The 20,567-nt window shown below is 37.5% G+C and overlaps 2 protein-coding genes across 4 annotated transcripts; one reads left to right on the top strand and one right to left on the bottom strand.

Annotated features, from left to right (window-relative positions):
- Window positions 1-1,154: 1,154 nt before the first annotated feature.
- LOC140765513 (nuclear poly(A) polymerase 4-like) lies at window positions 1,155-10,623 on the bottom strand. Of its 2 annotated transcripts, none has more exons than XM_073104641.1 (12): window positions 9,898-10,623; window positions 9,730-9,807; window positions 6,935-7,042; window positions 5,512-5,574; window positions 5,264-5,425; window positions 4,043-4,156; window positions 3,893-3,955; window positions 3,484-3,813; window positions 3,226-3,390; window positions 2,009-3,058; window positions 1,821-1,897; window positions 1,155-1,689 (listed from the first exon to the last, which is right to left on the bottom strand). In XM_073104641.1, exons 1-12 carry the CDS (start codon window positions 10,021-10,023, stop codon window positions 1,641-1,643), a joined length of 2,385 nt encoding a protein of 794 aa, XP_072960742.1. In that variant the 5' UTR covers window positions 10,024-10,623; the 3' UTR covers window positions 1,155-1,640. The 2 variants fall into 2 exon arrangements, with proteins under 2 accessions (XP_072960742.1, XP_072960743.1); XM_073104642.1 differs by having other exon boundaries at window positions 1,155-1,721.
- A 5,611-nt stretch (window positions 10,624-16,234) lies between these two features.
- On the top strand, window positions 16,235-18,220 carry LOC140765377 (protein IQ-domain 26-like). 2 transcript variants are annotated; one of them, XM_073104435.1, is made up of 3 exons: window positions 16,235-17,028; window positions 17,122-17,331; window positions 17,421-18,220. In XM_073104435.1, exons 1-3 carry the CDS (start codon window positions 16,645-16,647, stop codon window positions 18,009-18,011), a joined length of 1,185 nt encoding a protein of 394 aa, XP_072960536.1. In that variant the 5' UTR covers window positions 16,235-16,644; the 3' UTR covers window positions 18,012-18,220. The 2 variants fall into 2 exon arrangements, with proteins under 2 accessions (XP_072960536.1, XP_072960535.1); XM_073104434.1 differs by having other exon boundaries at window positions 16,241-17,028; window positions 17,418-18,220.
- Window positions 18,221-20,567: the final 2,347 nt, after the last annotated feature.

The following is a 20,567-nucleotide window of genomic DNA, read 5'->3' on the forward strand; positions in this document are numbered from 1 at the left end:
GTGTTTCAGAGAAAAGAGAAAGGTTAAAAAGGATGAGAGATATTACGATAATTACGGGATTAAAAGTGTCCTATAAAATAAATAAAGAGGTCTGTACAAAACGGACTATGGGTAAAGGGTCTTGGGTGGAATTAACTCTAGATTTTGTGCCTTACTGTTAGTCTTAAAATTTTCATATGCCAAAAATTACTAGAAAGAAGTCGAGTTTTTGACCAAACTAGTCTTGTTTCAATTTATTTTTATCAAAATAGACTATTCTTAAAATTTATTACTAAATAAGATCTAATTTATTATAATTTTAATTAAAAATATTAAATTAATTAGTGTTTTATCTCTAAATAAAAATGTTAATTAGTTTAGAGTTTGTCTTGTTCTTAAATATTAATTAGTTCAGCGTTTTGTGTATATAATTTTTTTTAATTTAATCTTTCAATTAAAGAAATAAATTACTTGAATCAAAACGCCGAATTGATTAGCGTTTTTATTATAAATTACTTAATGATCAAAACACTGAATTGATTATTATTTTTATTATGACTACTACAGTAATTTATACTCCATTTTAAATATAAGTTTGAGGATAATATATTCTGATAAAAAATTAAAAAAATAGTCCTATTTTGATCAAAAACTTGAAAGAAGTGCATACCTATGTTACGTTTTGCGTGTGTGCAGAGTTACCTGTGTTATCACACTGATCGGATGACCCTCGTGCTTATTGGTAGAATAATATAGTCCAAAATAGATAATCTGTTAATGGTCAATCCCACTCGAAGTTGACCAAAGTAATCGAGATTAAAGTGAGTGAATTAAGATTCCTCTGGCCATATTCATAATCTAGTGCATCTTCCTAAGGAACCACAACTATTAATCATCCAAAAGCATTTCAAAATCCAACGCTAGATCCGCAAGGTTGACACAACAGAAAACCCCAGGAAATAATTGCAGAAAATTCGATCCAAAGAAGAATACCATCTAAGAACAAATTAAACGCCCTAAAAGAGAGCAGCTCTAAGAAACCAAATGAGAAAAATGTAAAATAAAGAAGGCCAATCAAACTGCTGTTGGCATATTTGTCAATAAACCTAATCACAACAGCAACTTAGGAGGTCGCAAACAAATAAATGAATTCAAAACTAGATAACAAACAATAATGACGCGATAATGTAAGGGCAAACTTAGATTGTTATATTACAGGGGGGGGAACAGTATACAAAGTATTTGGTAGACGAAAGTTAAGGAACATCACTGCTAGCCTAGTCTACGTCTATCTACGAGGGAACATCCACCCTTCCAGCACCTGAACCCACAAGATGAAGACATTGAATGCCAAGAAAGACTGATCCTAACCAAAACCTAATAACCCCTACCGAAAGGAAAGGACAATGTACTCCGCCATGTCCTGGAGCACTAAATATAATTTTCCTGGAGCTTTGGTTGTTCAAATCATCTGGCCATTCCACTTCATAAAACAATTATTGTGCATCATTTTCCCATGTCTAACTTTTGGTGAAGCCCATGCCACATTTTCTGGATGCCCCAAACGGTTTCCATCCGTGACAATCCATGTGCAAAAACACAAATCAAGGCCAGTAGCTTACCCACAGAAATGACAGGTGAAGCCTTCCCTTCCTTCGAAGTTAGTGATCCTCGTCGCCTTGCAGCTGCTTCCAGCTCCAGCTGAAGCTTCTAAATCTCATGCAGTGGAAGTCAGACTTAACCTATCATATAATTAAGAAAACAAACAACCAGACAGGACAGTATGAAGAAAACAGAGAATAAACGTCCCAAATGCAAACTTTTAGTTCAAGATGACGTGCCTCAGTGCTGGTTTCTGGGAAGAATCGGAATTCACACCTCCATGAGCTTCAAGAACCACTCCAACCCCAAGGCTTGGCTTCACAGATTGGAAAACAATAAAGAAGAAAATAGAGCAAAAGAAAATTCAGAGAACATGTAAATTACCACATTAAAATCTCAGAAGGTAAACATGCACCAGAAGCAAGACCTCTAACTCATCTGTAATGCCATTCTCTACTGCTCCATTTCCATTTAAATGCTCATTCTCCGAAAGGGCTTTTCCTATATCTGTCCCTTGTCTGTTCTCCTGCAATTCCTCTCCATCTCTACCAAGGTTCTCTCTGCCAACAAGCTGTGGTGTAACCTTCGTGGATATGCCTTTTATATTGCTGCATACATTCTCTGGTGGAGCTCTGCAATTTTCTGTGTGTGAAGTCCAGTTGCCTTGCTTACTATCAACATATACCCCATCTATCGCCATACATCTGGTGGCCATAGCTGTATTTTCCTCGAAGTTTTGATCCACCAAATCCACCTGTGAGCTTGACTCATAGGTTGGCCCTATGTCGCCATTCTCATCAGAAGAGAGTGTCTGTCTGTGCCTATTTGTGCTAATGGCGCCAAGATTCACTTGGTTATCGTGCATACTTAGGTCATCATTTCTCTGCAGGCAAGACATATCCTCAGTATTCTGTGGACTAACTGATGGACTGGCCACCTTAGCCCCTGTAGCAGTACAAACACCATGAACTTCAACTGTCATACTGCCACCAAGTTCAGGTGCAGGAGACATCTGCCTGCATGGGCTAATGGATGTCCGTTTCTCAGGTCTGCAAGTTCTAGAATCATCTTTATCAGGATCACTTTTTCTCTTGAGTCGTAATTCTGCAGATCCACCACCCTCACATTCCATAATGCCATCTTCAGCACAAACTTTATCAGACTGCTGCTGGTTTGCAAGCCTGGATGGACGGGGTCGCTTATACCCTTCTGGAAATACATAAGTTGGAATATGCTTCCTACGAACATGAGAAACATATAACTCCATTCCAGGTTTCCAAAACATGTACATGTTGACTGAATGCCTGAACTCCTCAACTGTTCCACGTATATCAAATTGTTGGCCTTCTTGTACTTTCACTCCCTCTTTTCTTTGCAAACCCATGAAAAAGGCACAGTGTGCACATTGCTTTGAAGGGTCTACATATTCATATGGATATGGATGGCATTGCAGCATCCCGTATGTGTCTCTCTCAATCTGTTAATAAAACACAATAGAAACAAACAACTAGAAATGTGAGACACAACAAGTTCTAAAGAAAAGTAATACTACTTAGAAGATTCCCTCCCTCTGCAGATATAACATAGTTAAATCCACCTAAATTATAAACGCAGTCAAGAAAACCCTAAGGAATAAGTGCTTACCTTCAGCGTCAACTGCCTCAGACGAGACTCAACCCATCCCTTCCACAATCGAAGATCTTCAACATCCACAGCGACAATGTCAACTTGTAAATAATTCTTGTATGTCTCAAAGAAAAGGTAAGGCTCGAATAAAGCACTCCAACTGGCCTTATTCAACTCAATATCCTACAAAAAATAAAATAAAATAATGAGTCTAGAACTCTAGATTGAGAATATAATTTATGCTACAAATTCTTTCGAGGAACGGAAGCCGCATACCTCACAAATTTTGTTACCATTGTGAAACTGCTCCATCATAACCCTAAGCGTGCTCGTTGAAACATTATAGCTAGAGTTCATGCATGGATATGCTGGTGTAATAATAGGCATATGATGAGTTCGGTCACGAGGATTCTTACGTGGATCCCACACAGGAAAACCAAGTTCGTCCTCCTCAATGGCACACAGCATCACTGGATTTGGCCAGCGCCACTGTGTATAAACCCTGAAGAATCTAAAAACTAGCATACTTGGCACAGCATTAGGATAAAGCTGGCAGACGCGAGCAACCAATAGAGCCCAATTAACACCACCAAGAAACCCAGTCACCTGATTCAAGAAACAAACAGGAAAACAGATATTCAAAGATTTCATACATAGTAGAACAAACAAAAGGAAACCAGCTTACATTCGAGTAAACTCCCCGTCTTTTTGCCCAGTATTTCAGGCATCTGAGAGTTGTACGGAAATTCTGCAAGAAAAAGAAAGATAAATATAATATTGTAGAGGGCAAAGAACTGTAAATACGAAAAGAAAAGGGGTTATTCATAATAATAACCTCAATATTAGGAACAAGACGAAGAATTTGGTCTGCAACCCTGCAGCCATTTAGACTTCTAACAGTAGCTTCATCGACATTGTAAAGGACAGATCCTTGTGAGATGTCTAAGTCCTGTAGAAAAGTAGTAGCAGCAACACTAGATGCATTAACGATACATATATCAAGATGGGCATGATTATAAATAAGTTGAAAAAATACTAGATATTTTACACACACAAACATATATAACATAATATGCATATGTATGACATTCATTTCCTTTTCTTTTAAACACAGAAAACAATGAACCAGCCATAAAACCAATGACAAACGGTGCATTGGTGACTAGATGATGACAGAAAATTTACCATCTGCAGATACTGAACACAAATAAGCAAAAAGGTTTCATAAGCAAGCGTCTCCACACAAATAAAGGATTTATAGCTTCCTCAAGCAGAGCTCAACTTGTTTCTCCAGTTGGGATATGTAAAAGAATGACGTAAACATCAAAATTCATAGATTGCATTGCTTTCACAAAGTTCTGAAGGGACATATGATCTCTCCCCCATCAGGCAGGCCAAGATAAGTTTTAACACTTCTGCTACTATTCAATACCTCTCATGATGCATTTTTTTTACAATCTTGAGGCAATATCAACAGCTCAAAATGTGTTATATTATACAAGCACACACACGCGCGCGCACAACAGTCGTTGGATAAATTACTTTTCATTGAAAGTGTATATAGTGCACAGAACTTTCAAGTTTCAACAAAAGATGCAATAGAAAGGTAAAGTAAAAGAAGTTCCATTTCATGAGGACAGAAGGAAAGAACACTCTTCAATTAGGCTGCTTAAAAATGAAGCATAGAAGTGGTCCTCAAAGTAAGATTTTGCAGCTAAATAGATCATTAGAAAGATTTTACAGCAAAATAGATCATTAGAAGAATACAAACTTGTAGTTCTCAGAAGTTCTTGACCCAATTAAAAACATCAGGGAGGTATGGCAACAAAAAAGATTGTTAACTGTTAACTAACACAATATAAACATGTCATCCGTGTTTCTAATAAAACAATAGTGCAGGTTACAGCATGGGAATTTGATTATAGTCCATAAAAGCGAAGCAAACTTACAGAGATGCACAGGCAAAATGACACTGAACAAATATTATTAGCACATGGTGACAAAGATACATGATTGAAGAACTTGCAGAAATCAGCTTCCTTCCCAGTAGGTTTACCTGGGGAACAACTAAGAGAGAGACACTGGCATAAAGGAGATCAATAGATATTCCACAAAATTTGAGTTTCATGACAGGAACATGGGCATCTGGAACAGGTTGTAGTTCAGTCACTTCCTCCATTTCTGCTAAAATATCATGCAAGATGATAAAGAAGTCCTCCTGCAGGAAGTAGGTAGCAAATAAAGTGCCACTAGAGAAGATAATATCTAATAGATCAAACCTCAAAATAATAAGAGAGAAATCACCTCTCGATTAACATAAGATGGCCCAACACAGAGAGTATCGATATCAGCCCCAGGTCCATGAACCTACCAGAACATATATCATCTTCAAACCTATACAAAATTCTTCTACTAGGAAAAAAAAACAATGAAATGGAAGCATTTCCGATAAAATTCTTCCAATATAAAAATAAAACAATGAAACGGAAACATTTCCCGATTCTCGAAATCAGAAATTGGAACAAAAGATTCAGTCATGATACAGAATTGTTTAGCATTCATAAGAACACTTCAACTTACAACAAACTACTAGTAAATTTCCAGATTTTAAAGCAGAAATTGCATGAAAAGAACAAGAATAAAAAAACTAAAAGACAGGCAACAGTATATATATCTAAAGAATCAGACTAAGACAATGGAGTAGGATACAATAACAAGAACAATGCAAATATTGAACAGTACAAATCATATAATATTTGTACTAAAAATAAAAGAGCACCGCCACTAATCGTGCATAGCCACCTCAGATGCATCTGTTGCCAACTTATCCCCTTTCCAATGGATTATGTTAATCTCTAACTTTTCCCTATGTTGCCATGCAGCAAACTCTGTAAGTTAATATACAGATAAGCGAGAACTTCGAAATTATAACCCTCTGGAGAGACATGTAAATCTAGTAGTAGTATGACTAATATGCATGTTGCATTTCACATCCTAAAAAGTTAAGTACCAAGAAAAATATTGATCCAGGCACAGCCTTAATGTTCTTTTAAATCTACATAATTTGTACCTTGTTGTTAATTGAATATTTATACTAAATAAATGTGGTTTAATTATTTAGTGTTTTAAGAGCATAGGGCAAATGCGGAAGGTAAATCCTGACCCCATACGAGGAAGCGTAAGTAAACTTAAATAGCCATGAAAGTAAAGGCTATGTCTACTAGACAACAAGCTGATTTAATCTAATCTACTGATTCGACCCAAAAAAGCACATGCCAGTTTGTATCTATTCCAATTTCCAACTTAATCAGCAGATGATTAACTGAGTCATTAGTTAATCTTGCATTTCCTCTACATCAAACAATTACAGGGGACAATAGTTTCCCATAGTTCTATTCCTAGCTTCTTTAGATCCAACATATATTATCATTCTTCTTCTGTGGCTCAATATCAAAACAATGAAAAATAGAAAGCTAACAGTAAGCAATACACAAGAAGAGATATGCTCCATAGTTGGAATAGGGTCAATGACCTCCTCTTTGCAGATAAGGGCTGGATAGGGTGGTTTTCAAGATCAAGTAATTTAGTATAGCACAATCTTTCTATTATTTATGATTAATTTAAAATATATATGCACACCATGTATTATTCACAGCTACAAACTACCAAATAAGCTACATAAGAAAATAATTAAAATCTCCATAGAGCAGAAATCAACATGTATTACCCCTAGGCGGTAAGATCCAAATGTAAAAATGAGAGCATTTGCATCCTCCACCATTTGATCAGTGTACCCTCTTTGGCGAGTTAATTGCTTCACCCAGGCCTTAACAATCTAAGAATCCAAATGAGTTTAAATAAGTTCCACTGATAGCTGAATGAAATTTTTACAACAATTAAACCAATAGCATATCTGCACATGATATACTGATAAATAAAGAAGATAAAGAGAACACATCAAATGAGAAAATAAGCAAGTTCTCCATGTTCATTCTGACAACATTAATAAAACAAAACTTGGTTCAATATGGATGAGCAAGATTTAAAATTTTAACCAGAAAGGACCAGATTGCATAGTCATGTTTTATATCCTCTATTTTATGTAAGGGAGAAATTTATAACTTCAGAAGATAACACATGATCCTACATCTCCTTCATTCAATGATTCCTTTTAATGCCACCAATTGAATATGTTATGTTCAATTTTATCATGACAAAGGGATGGATACCTATAAACAATTATAAAAAAATAGATCCATTCAACACTCTTTAACTTATTTTTTTTGAACTAATTATAGTAAAAGTCTACAGAAAAAAAAAGATTTCATAGTTTAACTTTGGTGACATTAAATTAAATTTGGTTGACTGGCTTATTGAAAAAAAAATTGAGAACAATAAAAATGTCAGACAATTGGAGTACGGTAAACATAGACAGAGATAGAAGATATACAGACTTGCAGAAATTATGATGAAGTTCCAAATTAATGTCATACAATGAGAACAGTTGAAAAAAGAATGGTCATTTTGAAAAAGCAACCTAATTTCCCTCTTTCTTGACTTAGTAAGCAATTGATGGAGAGCCATAGAAGAGAAAAGAAGACTACCATCCTTTGCGGAATTGGATTAGTTTGCTCGTTGAAATGCCATAAGGCGCGAACAACATCCATGATACAAAAACCAAATCAGAATGAGGAAGAAAAAGATATCATGATGTAAGTCAATGATTCCTTGCATAGTAGGTCGAGCAATTCTTGGTCTCAATCAAGTGACTAATTCGCATAGAGGCATAACACATATGAAAGTTCCAACAGATCTAATTCCAAAATAGAATAAAACTCTACTTTCCTGAGTATGGCACCCTTTGTGCGGTAGGAAGGACAATTGTAGATTTCTTCTTAAGGCGGATATGTGACGAAAGTAAGTCGGGCTGGTGAGCCACCCTTAGAGGATAGGACATCCGTCGAACCTTTTTACTCAAGTAATCAACCTCCTTTGAATGACGACAGCCTTTTGTAATCGTTCTTGAGTGTAGATCCAAAAATAAGGGTTTTGCTTGCCCAGTGTGGATGAAAAGATCTGGGTTCCCACATCAATGAGCCCAAGCCAAAAGTTAGGTCGGATCAGAAATTCTCTAAGGGGCTCTTCTAAGTTAACAAAGATATACCAAAAAGTTCAGTCTGGAATCAGTCAATCCCTTTAATGAATCCCCTGATCAAGGGTGAGAAGTGCAAGCAATGACCCATTTCACATAAAGGGAACGCTCAAGCCGTTGTGCCTTATAGCACCCATTTTCTTGCTCCCTTTGCAGGTTCTTTCGAGCCATGGAAAGAGCAAATAACTATGGCTCTTGGCCCAGACAGCGTCCTAGGCATAGAGGAGATCAAAACAAGAAGGAACGCCTAGACGACGACTCCTGTCCTGAGATGCAATAAGTAAATAAATAGGTTGTTCCACCCCCTTATCCCCAAAGATGGTAATATGTTCTAATACAATGTCGCTCCAACTTTCTTCATCAGGGCCTAAGTTGGCGAACGATCCCAGTCCAGCCCCTCTTTTCAAGGGTAGGTATGAAAAAGAGAAAAAAAATTACAATGAGCTAGATAAGACTAGAAAGTCCCGCCCTATACCACTACCACTAATTGCAGGTAAGCGAGAAGATCATCAATCCAAAGCACTATTTCGCTTCATGATTTAGGGAAAGCTTACAATATTATTCCTAGGAATAAAATGGTGGCTTTTTTATAAGAAGGGAGTGTCTAGAATTTACGAGGATACTGTCAAGGATATGAATGATGAAGCTACAACTAATGAGGGATAAAACTTAAGATGAATTCACTAGAAACTCCCCGGTTGTACAATATCTGTAGCTAATATTGCTTTAATTGATGAATCCATAATATGATTGATTAAGAATTTAAGACGAATTGAACATGCAGGAAGACCAAGTAATGTACCAGGTTGGTGCAGCATCTCAAAGAGGCAATCCCAGGTTGTCATTCTACTATTTTACTTAACAACCTAACACAAGTTAGGTTCTCGGAAGAACACAAACCATGTCAAGCAAAAAAGAATCTTTTACTATAGCAACTTGTGAAAGACCAACAAAAATATTTTCATAAGAAGAAAAGAAAACTAATCTGGGAAATGGGGAGCCCTAATAGAGTGAACCTTATTAGATTTTGCAGGGAAAAAAAGTTGAGATCCTTTAATACAGAACATTCAACCATTTCTCTGAAATTTGATGCATGATGTAACTAATGGTCTTTCATTAAGATGACTATATATGAGTGTTATCTAGCCTCACTGAATTACTACAGTGATTATATACAACACTGTGAGTTTCCGTAAGAAAAATTCATCAATGTGAAATCTTATATAAAAGCTTAGTAGATAAATTTCATAGTATCCATTGTTGAAATGTATCAATGAGTAATTTATAAGACAGTACAACTGCTAATACTGCAACAATCTTTAAAGCAATGAACTTGATATGGCAAGAGCAAAAAAGAAAGAAATATCTACCTTATCAATTTCTCCGAGAACCTCCTCTCTCTTTGCAGCCTCTTCCTCGCTTTCATACAGCCCAGCATCAACCAAGAACTGTAATGAGATAAAACACCACGCATAATCAGTATATAGACAGTATAAGATCAAGCTACGGAATCACATCAATCACCAAACTTTCCAGACCTTTTCTAATTCTGCCGTCCTCTGGAGATCAGCCTCCGAAGGCCCAGCAGTTGATATTGGCTTTGTTATACCATATTGCTTCGGAACCCTTGGCCCATTGCCACCCATGTCATTAGAACCACCCATCCCGCACACGCGAAACAAATTCCTACAAAAAGCTAAAGCAAACCCCGCAAGACCCTAATAAGATACCTGCCCTATTCCTAACAAGCACTCAAGAAATTATCTTTTCGACTCAGATTAACGACAAAATCAAATAACTATCCCTTAATTTTCTAATTAGGCCAATCCAACTAGCAAATAAAAATCCAACGCGATAAAAGAACAAAATTTCCTCTTTCTTTTTATTCCACCGACCTAAGAGCCAGCCCTGATCGATCTAATCTCAAACCGTCAAATCAAACCCTAAAGACCCACAAGACATCGTAACGGAACCCTAGATAACGAAATCTATAACTCTAAGACGCTAATCGAACGCAAACCAACAGAATCGACCGACTTGATCAAGAAATCTTTCGGAGCCCTAAAAAACTAAATCCGACATGGAATTCGAGGAGATCAGAGAAGAGATCCGAAGAACCTTCGGCGCCGACTAGATCTGGCGAATGGAAAAACCCTAAAACTGCGAGCGGCGAGCGGTTTACCCACGGCGGCCAGAAAAAGGAGAGAGAGAGAGAGGAAAGAGGAGAGAGGAAGATAGGAAGAGAGAGAAAGGACGGGTTAAGACTTAAGAGTTAGCCGGTTGGTGGACGAGCGCACGTTTATTTAATTTCTTAATTAATAATAATAGTAGTATTAGGTTTCATTAATCCTGCCGTGATTAGGAGAAAGTAAAATAGAAGGGTGGTATTAAGAAGGTTCTACGCGGTCATGGGGACCGCGGCTTTCTTTGGTCGGCGAAGACGTTGTGTTGGTCAGCCGGAACACCTTAACTCGTAGTGAAATATGTCAAAAATATCTCTGACGTTTCGTTGTTTTCTACTTAGAATCAAAACATCGAACGGTGAGTAGTGACCGATCATGATTCTGAACGGCCAGGAATGATTTTTCCGAGTGGTGGTAGGATTGCCAGGTCAGCGGACAGATCTTTTTTCATTTGGTATTTTGCAATTTAGCACATAGATTTTATCGTTATAGTAAAACGATCCGTCGTTTTGACATTTTTGTCCATTAATTCTGTTGCTTAGTTATACTTGCAAAAGCCAATTAACCACCTCCTCGTAAGGCATATTCTTAGTAAACTTCACAAATAAATATAAAAATATTTAAAAGACCCCTTGTTTGATCTTAAAGTATAATTATCTATTTATCTTATATTAAATTAAAAGACTTATTCAAGAGTATTAAGGTTATTTTGCATAATATCTAGTATATTCCTATGTTTTAAAGTTTTTCCCTTTACAACTATATTTGAAAATAGGATGGGGGGTTTTTAAATAAGAAGATCTTTTTTTAAAATAAACCTTGAGTATTAATATGTTCTCAAATTGCCGAACCTCTATGTTAGGACTCTAGGAGAATATCTAACCTTGTTCTAATTTGATTGGAATAAACTTTCTATCCAGTAATTCAATTATATATATATATCGATGGACCACTAATCTACTAAACGGATTTGAATCTGATCCGATAATTACAGCAACTAATTAACTATTGGTTCTCAATTATTTTAGGATATCCCACCTGTTGCAGTGCATGTGAGAATTATCCTTATCCACCATCTTATATATTAGAATAATTGTGTAAATCTGACCTATAAATCCACTTGTTGCCGTGCTATTGGTCCAGAAAAGTCAACTCCAACTTTCGCAAGTAAGTATCAGCAAATTATCAAGTTGTGAAAACATAATTGATCCTTCTAATTCCTCTTCAATTGGATTCAAATATCTTATACAATTTTTTAATTATCAAGCAATTCCCTCAATTAGCTAATATTTTATCTGTTGCTTTTATCTAAAATTGTTGCCATAAAACTATGGCCGATCACTTAAAAATCATTCATCCTATCTCTTTTTAAGAAAAAGCCGATAGACAATAAAATAATTATGGTAAGTGATTGACACATAAATAAGATGAGAAATAGAGCGACAACTATTAGACATAAGCTCTACACCCAATTACATCAAGCAAAACTATAAGTAAAAGAATGCATCAAGTCCGAGGGCATCAAGTAAAGATTGATAAATAACGATCCAAGCAAATTCATAGATGTAGAAAGCATCGAGTCTGTCTGTGGCTTTATCACGATTCAGTAGTCTTAGGCATAGCCGTGTGAATCTCCAAGATAAGAGAAAAATATCACTAATTTATAATGGTAAAACTGAGGGAAAGAAAAGAAGAAAAAAAAAATTAACATAATATATCGACTAGTATCACTATCGCCATCAACAATTCATTGGAGGAGGGAGTAAGACCTTCATTCTTCCTTAAGAACAAATTGCAAAGGATATGAGGGGTCACAAAAAGTTCCATACGAGGCAAGGATTATAGTGGGGAGGGCCTATGCCCCCTCCCGGCTTTAACCTTCTACAACCATCATCCGTCATGATGATATTAGAGAATTATGGAGAGAAAGAGGAAAGGAGAAAGATAGTGCCTTAGAATAGAGAAAATAACCCTCCCCTGGTTGGAGTGACTAAAGAAGGAAAATTAGAGAAGGTGATGACGTTGTTGCCCAAGTCGAAGCAGGTGAGGGACAAAATGTGAGAGGAAAGAAGCCTTACCATTGAGCTTGTCCTATCTAATTTAAGAAATTCATATTCCTTATGAATAACCAATATATTATGAAATAAAAAAATACAACAATATCATTCCAAAGCAACGAGCCATAGCTTATAGCACTTAGTTGTACTAGTTTATTAGCTAAAAATTGTAGCAAAATATTTTAATCATCTCACCAAAAATAATACAAGCTTAATATATTAAGCAAACATAATAGTTACACAAAAGTAATTTTTTCAAAAGACCCAAGATTGTTCATACTATCTAAGAAATAGAATAACATAAGACTTCTATTTAAATAAATTAAGTATTAGATTACATAACCATTGTCTACATAGTGTTAAAGTTTGACAAATTTGGGTCTACTTCGGTATGATAATTTTGGATCCGATCGAACTAGAGATGGAGTATTCATGGATGGGCAAGAGATTCAGATCAAATAGGCCATCTCAAGATAAGATGGCTATCTCTCTTTACTGTCCTAGCAAAGCGCTATGCTAGGGTTTGGTTTTTCTCCCCTCACCAATAAGGTTTTCACCCGCCTCCTCTGGCGGTTTTCCCCGCCACCTTTGGCAATTTGTCTTCTCTCCTATAGTGGGTGCTGATTTTCTCTCTTGCCTTTCTTTCTTTCTCCCTCTCCTCTTTCTCGTATCCCTTAAGTACCCTTTTGTCCTTGTTACCACTCTACCTTCATTGTTGATCGTCATCGTTGTTTGGGCTGAGTACCGTGGTACTTGTCGATCCCTTTATCGGCTTCGGTATAGCCATGATCGGATTCGAAGGTTGTGGATCTCACCGGACCTGTTCTTCTCTACACATCCACACTAGTCACCGGCCCCAGTCTCGAACTGCCCGCTCCTCGCTTTTCCTTCGTCGTGCCTCGCCTTGCCTTGGTCTCCATCATCGCACCTCGCCCCATCTTGCCACGACCTCCATTGCCCAGCCTCGCCTCGCCTCACCTAAGACTCCGCTGCTGCACCTTGCCTAGCTTTCAACGACACTGACTTTACGATCTACCCTGCCTTATCCTATTTTGGGCCATCTATTTTCTGTGTATTAAATATCTATGTGGATGCAATAGATTGTGATAGGCAGTTCTTTGCTCTCCCTCGCACTGTTTGTTTCCTTTTTCTCTTTTTGGGTTTGCTTGTTCTATTTCTTGGATTCACATGTTTACTTAAATATGATCTTTAGGTGTTTTATTAAATTCACTAGACTCCGTCAGTGGTATGCCTATATCCCTATCTAAGCTTGCTTCTTAGTTGGGTACTTAGTTTTCCAAGACTCATACTATTCTACATGTAGTGGTGCTGGCTAGCTAAGCAAGAAGCTTATTACTAGAGCATTGCTCTATCCCATTTATTTTTTTATTATACTTGAATACTTGTTTTGATACTTGTATTAATTGTTGTTGAGTCTAAAATGTAGCCAAATGTGGGGCTTACTTCTATATATTTTTTTTCTTTTCATCTTTGTATCAAGTTGTAGGTTGATTAAAATAAATAACATAATCAGTCGACAGACTTTTTTTTTTCATGGGGTCATATTTCATATTAATAAGGGATTACAATTATCTTATTAATTTTAACAACAGTTGGGTTCCATCAATATATGATGAAGCTCATGGATTGGACTTCCTCCTAAACATTAGGATTGGTATTTGATGGATTTTCCCCTATTGTGCTATATCTGTTTGGTTTATATATACGTTATGACTCATTTCTTATTAGGGTTGGCTCGTATAATACGAGCCAAAGCTAACCCATTAAGTAAAAAAAATTGTAATTTTAAAACCCAAACTTAAAGTTGCAGCTATCCAAACTTTAAATTGGATCTTGTTATATAGACTTCATATAAATCTTCACACCCATACATTCGTGGATTTCTTAATTATGGCCCATTGTAACAATCTATGGTCCCAATTGGGCCAATTGGGCTTCATTGTTGTTGGGCTGGAACCTTGGGTTACCATATCTTAGTAACTTCTCTGCTCTTTTGCGTTATCCAGCAATAATTCTCTCTGTCTCTCTCTCTCTCTCTCTGTCTCTCTCTTTTTAAAACAAATACACGTAAAATGAGGACTCTATTTGGAATTCTTTATTTTGGCAGACTCGAAGAGATTGCATAAAAAGAAGCCATCTTTCTCCTTAAATTCTGCATTAAAACTGTATCAATCCCTCCTCTCTTTTTTTTCTTCTTCTTGTCAACGTACGATTTCTCCACCAAACTCCACGGTTTTTATGCAGTGTGTTGTTTGTTTGACACTTTGACTGAGTTATCGAGAGAGCAAGCGAGCAAGCTGCTCCTCCTCTTCTTCTTCCTTTTCTTTGCTTTTATATTTGACTTTTATATCATCTCGCCTGCATCATATCTGCAATTTTATTTACACTCTCGAGAAACAAACTTTATTCTTCCTCAAAAGACTATCCCTTTTGTTTCTAGTAAAAGATTCCTACTTGCCTACGTATAATTTGATGTCAACGTTTCTTATCTCAACATTTATAACGTACCCACACGGATCACAAGGCGAGTATATTAGGGTCTAAATCCTATAAATGGAATATATAGATTTTTAGTATCTCTCTAAGTAACACAATCTTATATAAACTTTATTTTCTCCCTATTTCTCTCTCTATATCTATTTCAATATCTTCATCAACCCCAAGAACTATAGTGCAATACAGTTGCCAATTCATCAATTGGGGTTAGATTCTAGGGTCATTATCTTATATAATTAATTTATGGCTAAATTATATTACAGCCCCTAAAATATGACTCAATATAACTTTTGAAAGAAAAGGAAATGATGTTCCGAGTCTTACAACCTCATAAATTATTACTGTTGATGAAGAAGTTGAACTTTAGAAGAAGTGAGAGAGTTTGATAAAATTTGGGAGATCGGGAGATTGAGAGGAAGAAATTAAATTGTAAGCAAAATTATGAAAGAAATTGCATTGGGCCGAGATTGAGAGAGAGAAATCCGGGAGAATGGAGGGAGAGAGAAGGAAGTCAGGAGAGATTGGAAGTTCCAGTGAGAAGAGTAACAGAAATTATAAAGTTCACTGTTAGTAGGAGAAATATTGTAGAATTAATTAAGAGAACAAGTGTTTACAAAAGATAAAAGGAAGTGTAAGTTTGAGAAGAAAGATGTGGACAAATGAGAGTAGAAATTGGTCATTTATTCATTTCAAATAGAAAAACAAATAATAAATAAACAGAACGTCCATTTTGAAATAGTTAAATAGTTAAAGGGAGATTTTAGTATTATATAATTTACTTTTAATTTGTTTTTATCTCAAATGGGTCTACGTTTTGCAACATAATTACATCGTAAAAAGCTTCTATGTATCTCCACTGAAGAAAAATCCAATCTTGTGATCTTTTTTCTGAGGTCAGCTTCCTCTTCTTCTCAATTCCAATTCATCTCATGGTCATTATGTGGTTTAAAGTTTAAACAGGGGAGAGAGAAGTAGAAAACTCCAACGTCCTTTCCTTCTGGGTTTGAAGTGTTTTTGCTCTCTCCCTCTCTGTCTTCTTGCGCTATTCTTTCCCGGAGAATATTTAGAAACAAGAGCTGCTTCCTCTCTGCTACTACAATTTGAACTCCCAGATTAGAGCCCAAAATCTCCTCACTTTGCTTCTATAATATTTTTTTTCCTCTATCTCGTTTTTGAATTCTGGGTCTGGCCCTGGCCCAGTTGATCCCATCTCTTTCCACCGCTCTCCCTTTTGTTTTCTACTGCGTCTAAGCTTTGGGTTGTTTTCCTGGGACATCCCTTTTGTCTTGTAATGCTCTTCTTCACGAGGAGTTGACAGGTTTTTTCTCACGAAAAATCTCTCTCCTTTTTTTACATCTTTTATATGTCACTGTGTAAAGGAGATTCCTTTCCTTTGAATTCTTATTCCGTTTGGTCTTCTGAGTGAAACCCATTTCCCTCTTCGTCTCTCTCTCTCTCTCTCTCTCTCTCTCTCTCTCTCTCTCTCTCTCTCTCTCTCTCTCTCGGAATCGCGAGCCACGACCGAGAGATGGGTCGGGCTATTAGGTGGCTAAGGAACCTTTTGGGTGGGAGGAAAGAGCCCAAGGAGCACAAGGAGTACGCTAGCTATGGCTGCTTCGATATGAGGGAGAAGAAAAGGTGGAGCTTTGCGAGGTCTACGAGGGATTCCGGCCACGAGGTTGACGACCCCAAGTGGCTGAGCTCGATGTACGCCGAGAGGACCCAGGAGCAGGGCACGCACGCCATCGCGGTGGCGGCGGCGACGGCGGCGGCGGCCGATGCAGCCCTCGCGGCTGCGCATGCAGCGGCGGCGGTGGTGCGCCTCACGAGCCAAGGGAGAGGCGCCAAGTTCGCCGGAGCCCATGAGCAATTTGCTGCCGTTAAGATCCAAACTGCGTTCAGAGCATACTTGGTAATGTAAAAAAGATCAACTTTTTTTTTTGCAATTAAGCCCTTGTCCACTGTTCTATTCTCTCTCGTTTTCTTAATTGCCATACTATTGCAGGCAAAGAAAGCTCTCAGAGCTCTCAAAGCCCTCGTTAAATTACAAGCACTCGTTAGGGGATACCTCGTTCGCAAGAAAGCAGCTGCAACGTTGTACAGCATGCAAGCTTTGGTCAGAGCCCAAGCCACTGTTCGAGCTCAGAGATCTCGCAACCTCGCACCACCAAGTGATCCAAAAACCCAACTAGAATTCCACCATAGGAGATCTCTCGTACGTCTCATTTGCTTTAAAAAAAAATGGCACTCTTAAGTTCTGTCTAGCATCATCTAACTCTCTCAAATTTTCCCTATTTATAGCAGGAAAGGTACGAATTTGACAGGAGTCCAAAGATAGTCGAGATGGATACATGTCGACCCAGGTCAAGATCTTCCCGTCGAACTAGCCCGTCAGTTCTAGACCCAATGGAAGAACTCATCCAATACCCCACTTCCACCCCCTCTCCCATCCCGGCGCCGGCGCGCATTTCGGTACCCGATTGCCGGAAATTCCAGGACTACGATTGGTGGGCTACCGCCGCCGTCGCCGACAAATGCCGGCTCTCGGCGACGGCGCAGAGCACCCCTCGATACATGGGCTCCTTCCACAATGCCGATGCCACCAATTGCCCCAACTACATGACCAACACGCAGTCTTTCGAGGCGAAGGTGCGGTCTCAGAGCGCGCCGCGTCAGCGGCCGGAGGCCACGGCCGCCACCCTGACCCCAGCATCCAAGAGGCTTCCTTTGAGTGAAGTACTGGTGGAGTCCAGAGCCAGCTTGGGTTGTATTGGAAAGCAAGTGAATGAGAATTTTAACTTCAAGAGAGCAGTAGTTAACAGGCTTGACAGGTCCTTAGAGTTGTCGTGTAAGGAATCTGGAGAGAGGGAATTCTACTTCCAGAGGAAGTGGTGATCATATCTCATCTCATCTTGGTAAAAAAAAAAGAGAGAGAGAGAGAAAAAAAAAAAGATTAGTACGTAACGAGAAGGGGGTAAGAGATCATCTCTTATGTTTTAATTATTAGCAATGTTTGTGTAAATTAATTTTTGGGTGTTGTTGGGAATGGCCGGTTAAATTTGCATGCTCCTGGAACATGGGAGGGTTAAATTCCATTTGAGTTATGTTGGTGTGGAATTTAGTGCATGTGATATGGGAATGGCTTTAACCGACCAGAGACACTGTAGCCATGTCATGTATGGTGATGGTAACTTGGGAGCTTGGTCGGACGGCCGTAGCTGCTGCTTCGTGACTTCCTATCTCCTTTTGTTTCAGGCCGTATGCTGCTGTTCTTCCCATCTTGAGGAATACCTACACTGATCTCAGACAGAAAGTACAATTATTTAGATAAGTATTTTAATTAAATCGGTGTCACTGTTATAATACGTTGTAACTATTTGAGGCTTATCTCATCGATCATAATATGACTATTAGTCATAAGTTCTTAAAATGAAATGGAGAAGAGAGAAAAGAGTTGATAGTTGATACCCTAGCACACTGTTTCTCTGTAGTAGAAGTAAATGTCAGTTGACACATTTTATGCATGTAAGTCTTCTAGCCTGTGTTTTTTTAATCATTATGTGCCAATCAAAGGACACCTTAAGATTCTCATATTTTTTTTTAAAAAAAATCCATGATCGTAGAAGGAGAAAATTATGGTACCACCTTTGCCTTTTCAGCAATATTCTTTTGGCAGATTCGACCCAATTCATCGTTTTAGTATACAATTTCAGAGTAGTACTACTTTTCAAGTAATCAATGGAAATTCTTTTTTTCCCTGCCTACTGCTCAAAATATTTCAGTGATACATATAACACGTAACATTTTTAATTAAATTAAAAAATATAACTTAGTTACTAGACTACATATTTTACATCAGGTTAGTGCAACTTCAAAATAATTGACGTGCAATTATGAGAGGAGTTATTAAGATTGTCCTTGTCTCCCTGGGCATCTAATAAAATCGTGCCTTACGGCACATGTCTCTTGGCACTGTGCGATGACCTTTTTGCAACTCATCGGAGGGAGAAATCATCACCATTTTTGTACTCCTCTATTTGGATGTTATCAACGCAGCAGCGCTCCTTTGCTTCCTTCTTTCAACAAAGTTGGTATCATATATCTCCTAAGTTAAGATTTATATGTTTATAAAATAGGAACATTAATGCTTATGACTACATCATGTAGTCTAGTTAGCAACTAAAAGATAAATTTTGAATTTTTTTTTTTAATTTTTTTTACCACCGACTAATTAGCAACTGAGAGAGTGCAGGATATCAGCAGTTTTTCTATTTCGGCAATCATTTTGACATGGATTTGATTGATAAGAGAAACTATAATGATTATGTCTTCATTTGGTGTATATATACATATATATTAGTCCTGTCTGTGCTTGCATCACACTGCCTCGTGCTCCTCCTTAAATTGAACTGTCCTCTTGAAAGCGGAGGGTAAATTTGGGAATACGAGCCTAAGCCGCATCCTTTTAACACTTCCCCTTTGTCTACTAATGCTTTCACTCTTTATTCACTGGACCAGAATACCCCACCGACTCCCCCCCCCCCCCCCCCCCCCCCCCATGACGTAGCCTCTCGTTATTCCAACTGACCCGATAAAAGGGACCACTTATCTCCTTGGTTATTCCACATTTGATTGATTGACTAGTATTCTATACTTGTTCTCGGATAATGGAACTCGATCCAAAGCCATTCTATACTTCTACTATTTGGAGTCACAGCCAAAAACGACAGCACGATTTAGTTGGGCCGTGTTCTTTGGATTTCAAATTTAAAAGTGTAAAATACTAGTATGTTTCGAGTTTGAAAACCCAAGATTCCCCCCGCATCTGGGCCCTCCAAAAAATTTTATGCGGATTTTTCTACGGCTCTGATGTCCTATGAAGGATTGCAATCCAAAACATCTCTGACATTAGTGCTGTTTACGAGGCTAAAATGGCTAATGCTCACATGTACGTCTGGCATTGGATTCACAAAATAAATGTTTGTTTTCGCTAAATATTCTCTTCGTAGGAGGACACCTGAACAACAAAAAATATAAATAAAAGGTGTTCAATTTTTTGAAACTTGATAGAATAGAGAGTATAATTTTAATTTTAATTCTATTTGTCACATATATATATATATTCCGAACTCTAATCTTTTATTATTGAATTTGTTGGAAATTGGGAGATTGCTATTCGATTTCTTCCTAATTAACTTGTACGCAGTTTTTTTTTGTAGATTAGATTTAGTTTTTAAATTATTTTTTCATTTTACTGGTTTGAAAGCTTACTTATTTCTCAAATAATTTTAAAAATATATTTGATTAAAAAATTGACCTAAGTTGGCCCTACTCAATTAGTGGGGGGTGTCTTTCTATAAATAGCCCTGATCTAGCTCTGATAGATATTTGCTTTTATAAGCTCAATTAACGAGGCTTTCCATTTTTTTCCGTTTATATTTTGAAAGATAT

The sequence above is a fragment of the Typha angustifolia genome, chromosome 8 (assembly GCF_048772165.1).
Source record: "Typha angustifolia cultivar Huaian chromosome 8, ASM4877216v1, whole genome shotgun sequence".
NCBI lineage: Eukaryota > Viridiplantae > Streptophyta > Magnoliopsida > Poales > Typhaceae > Typha > Typha angustifolia.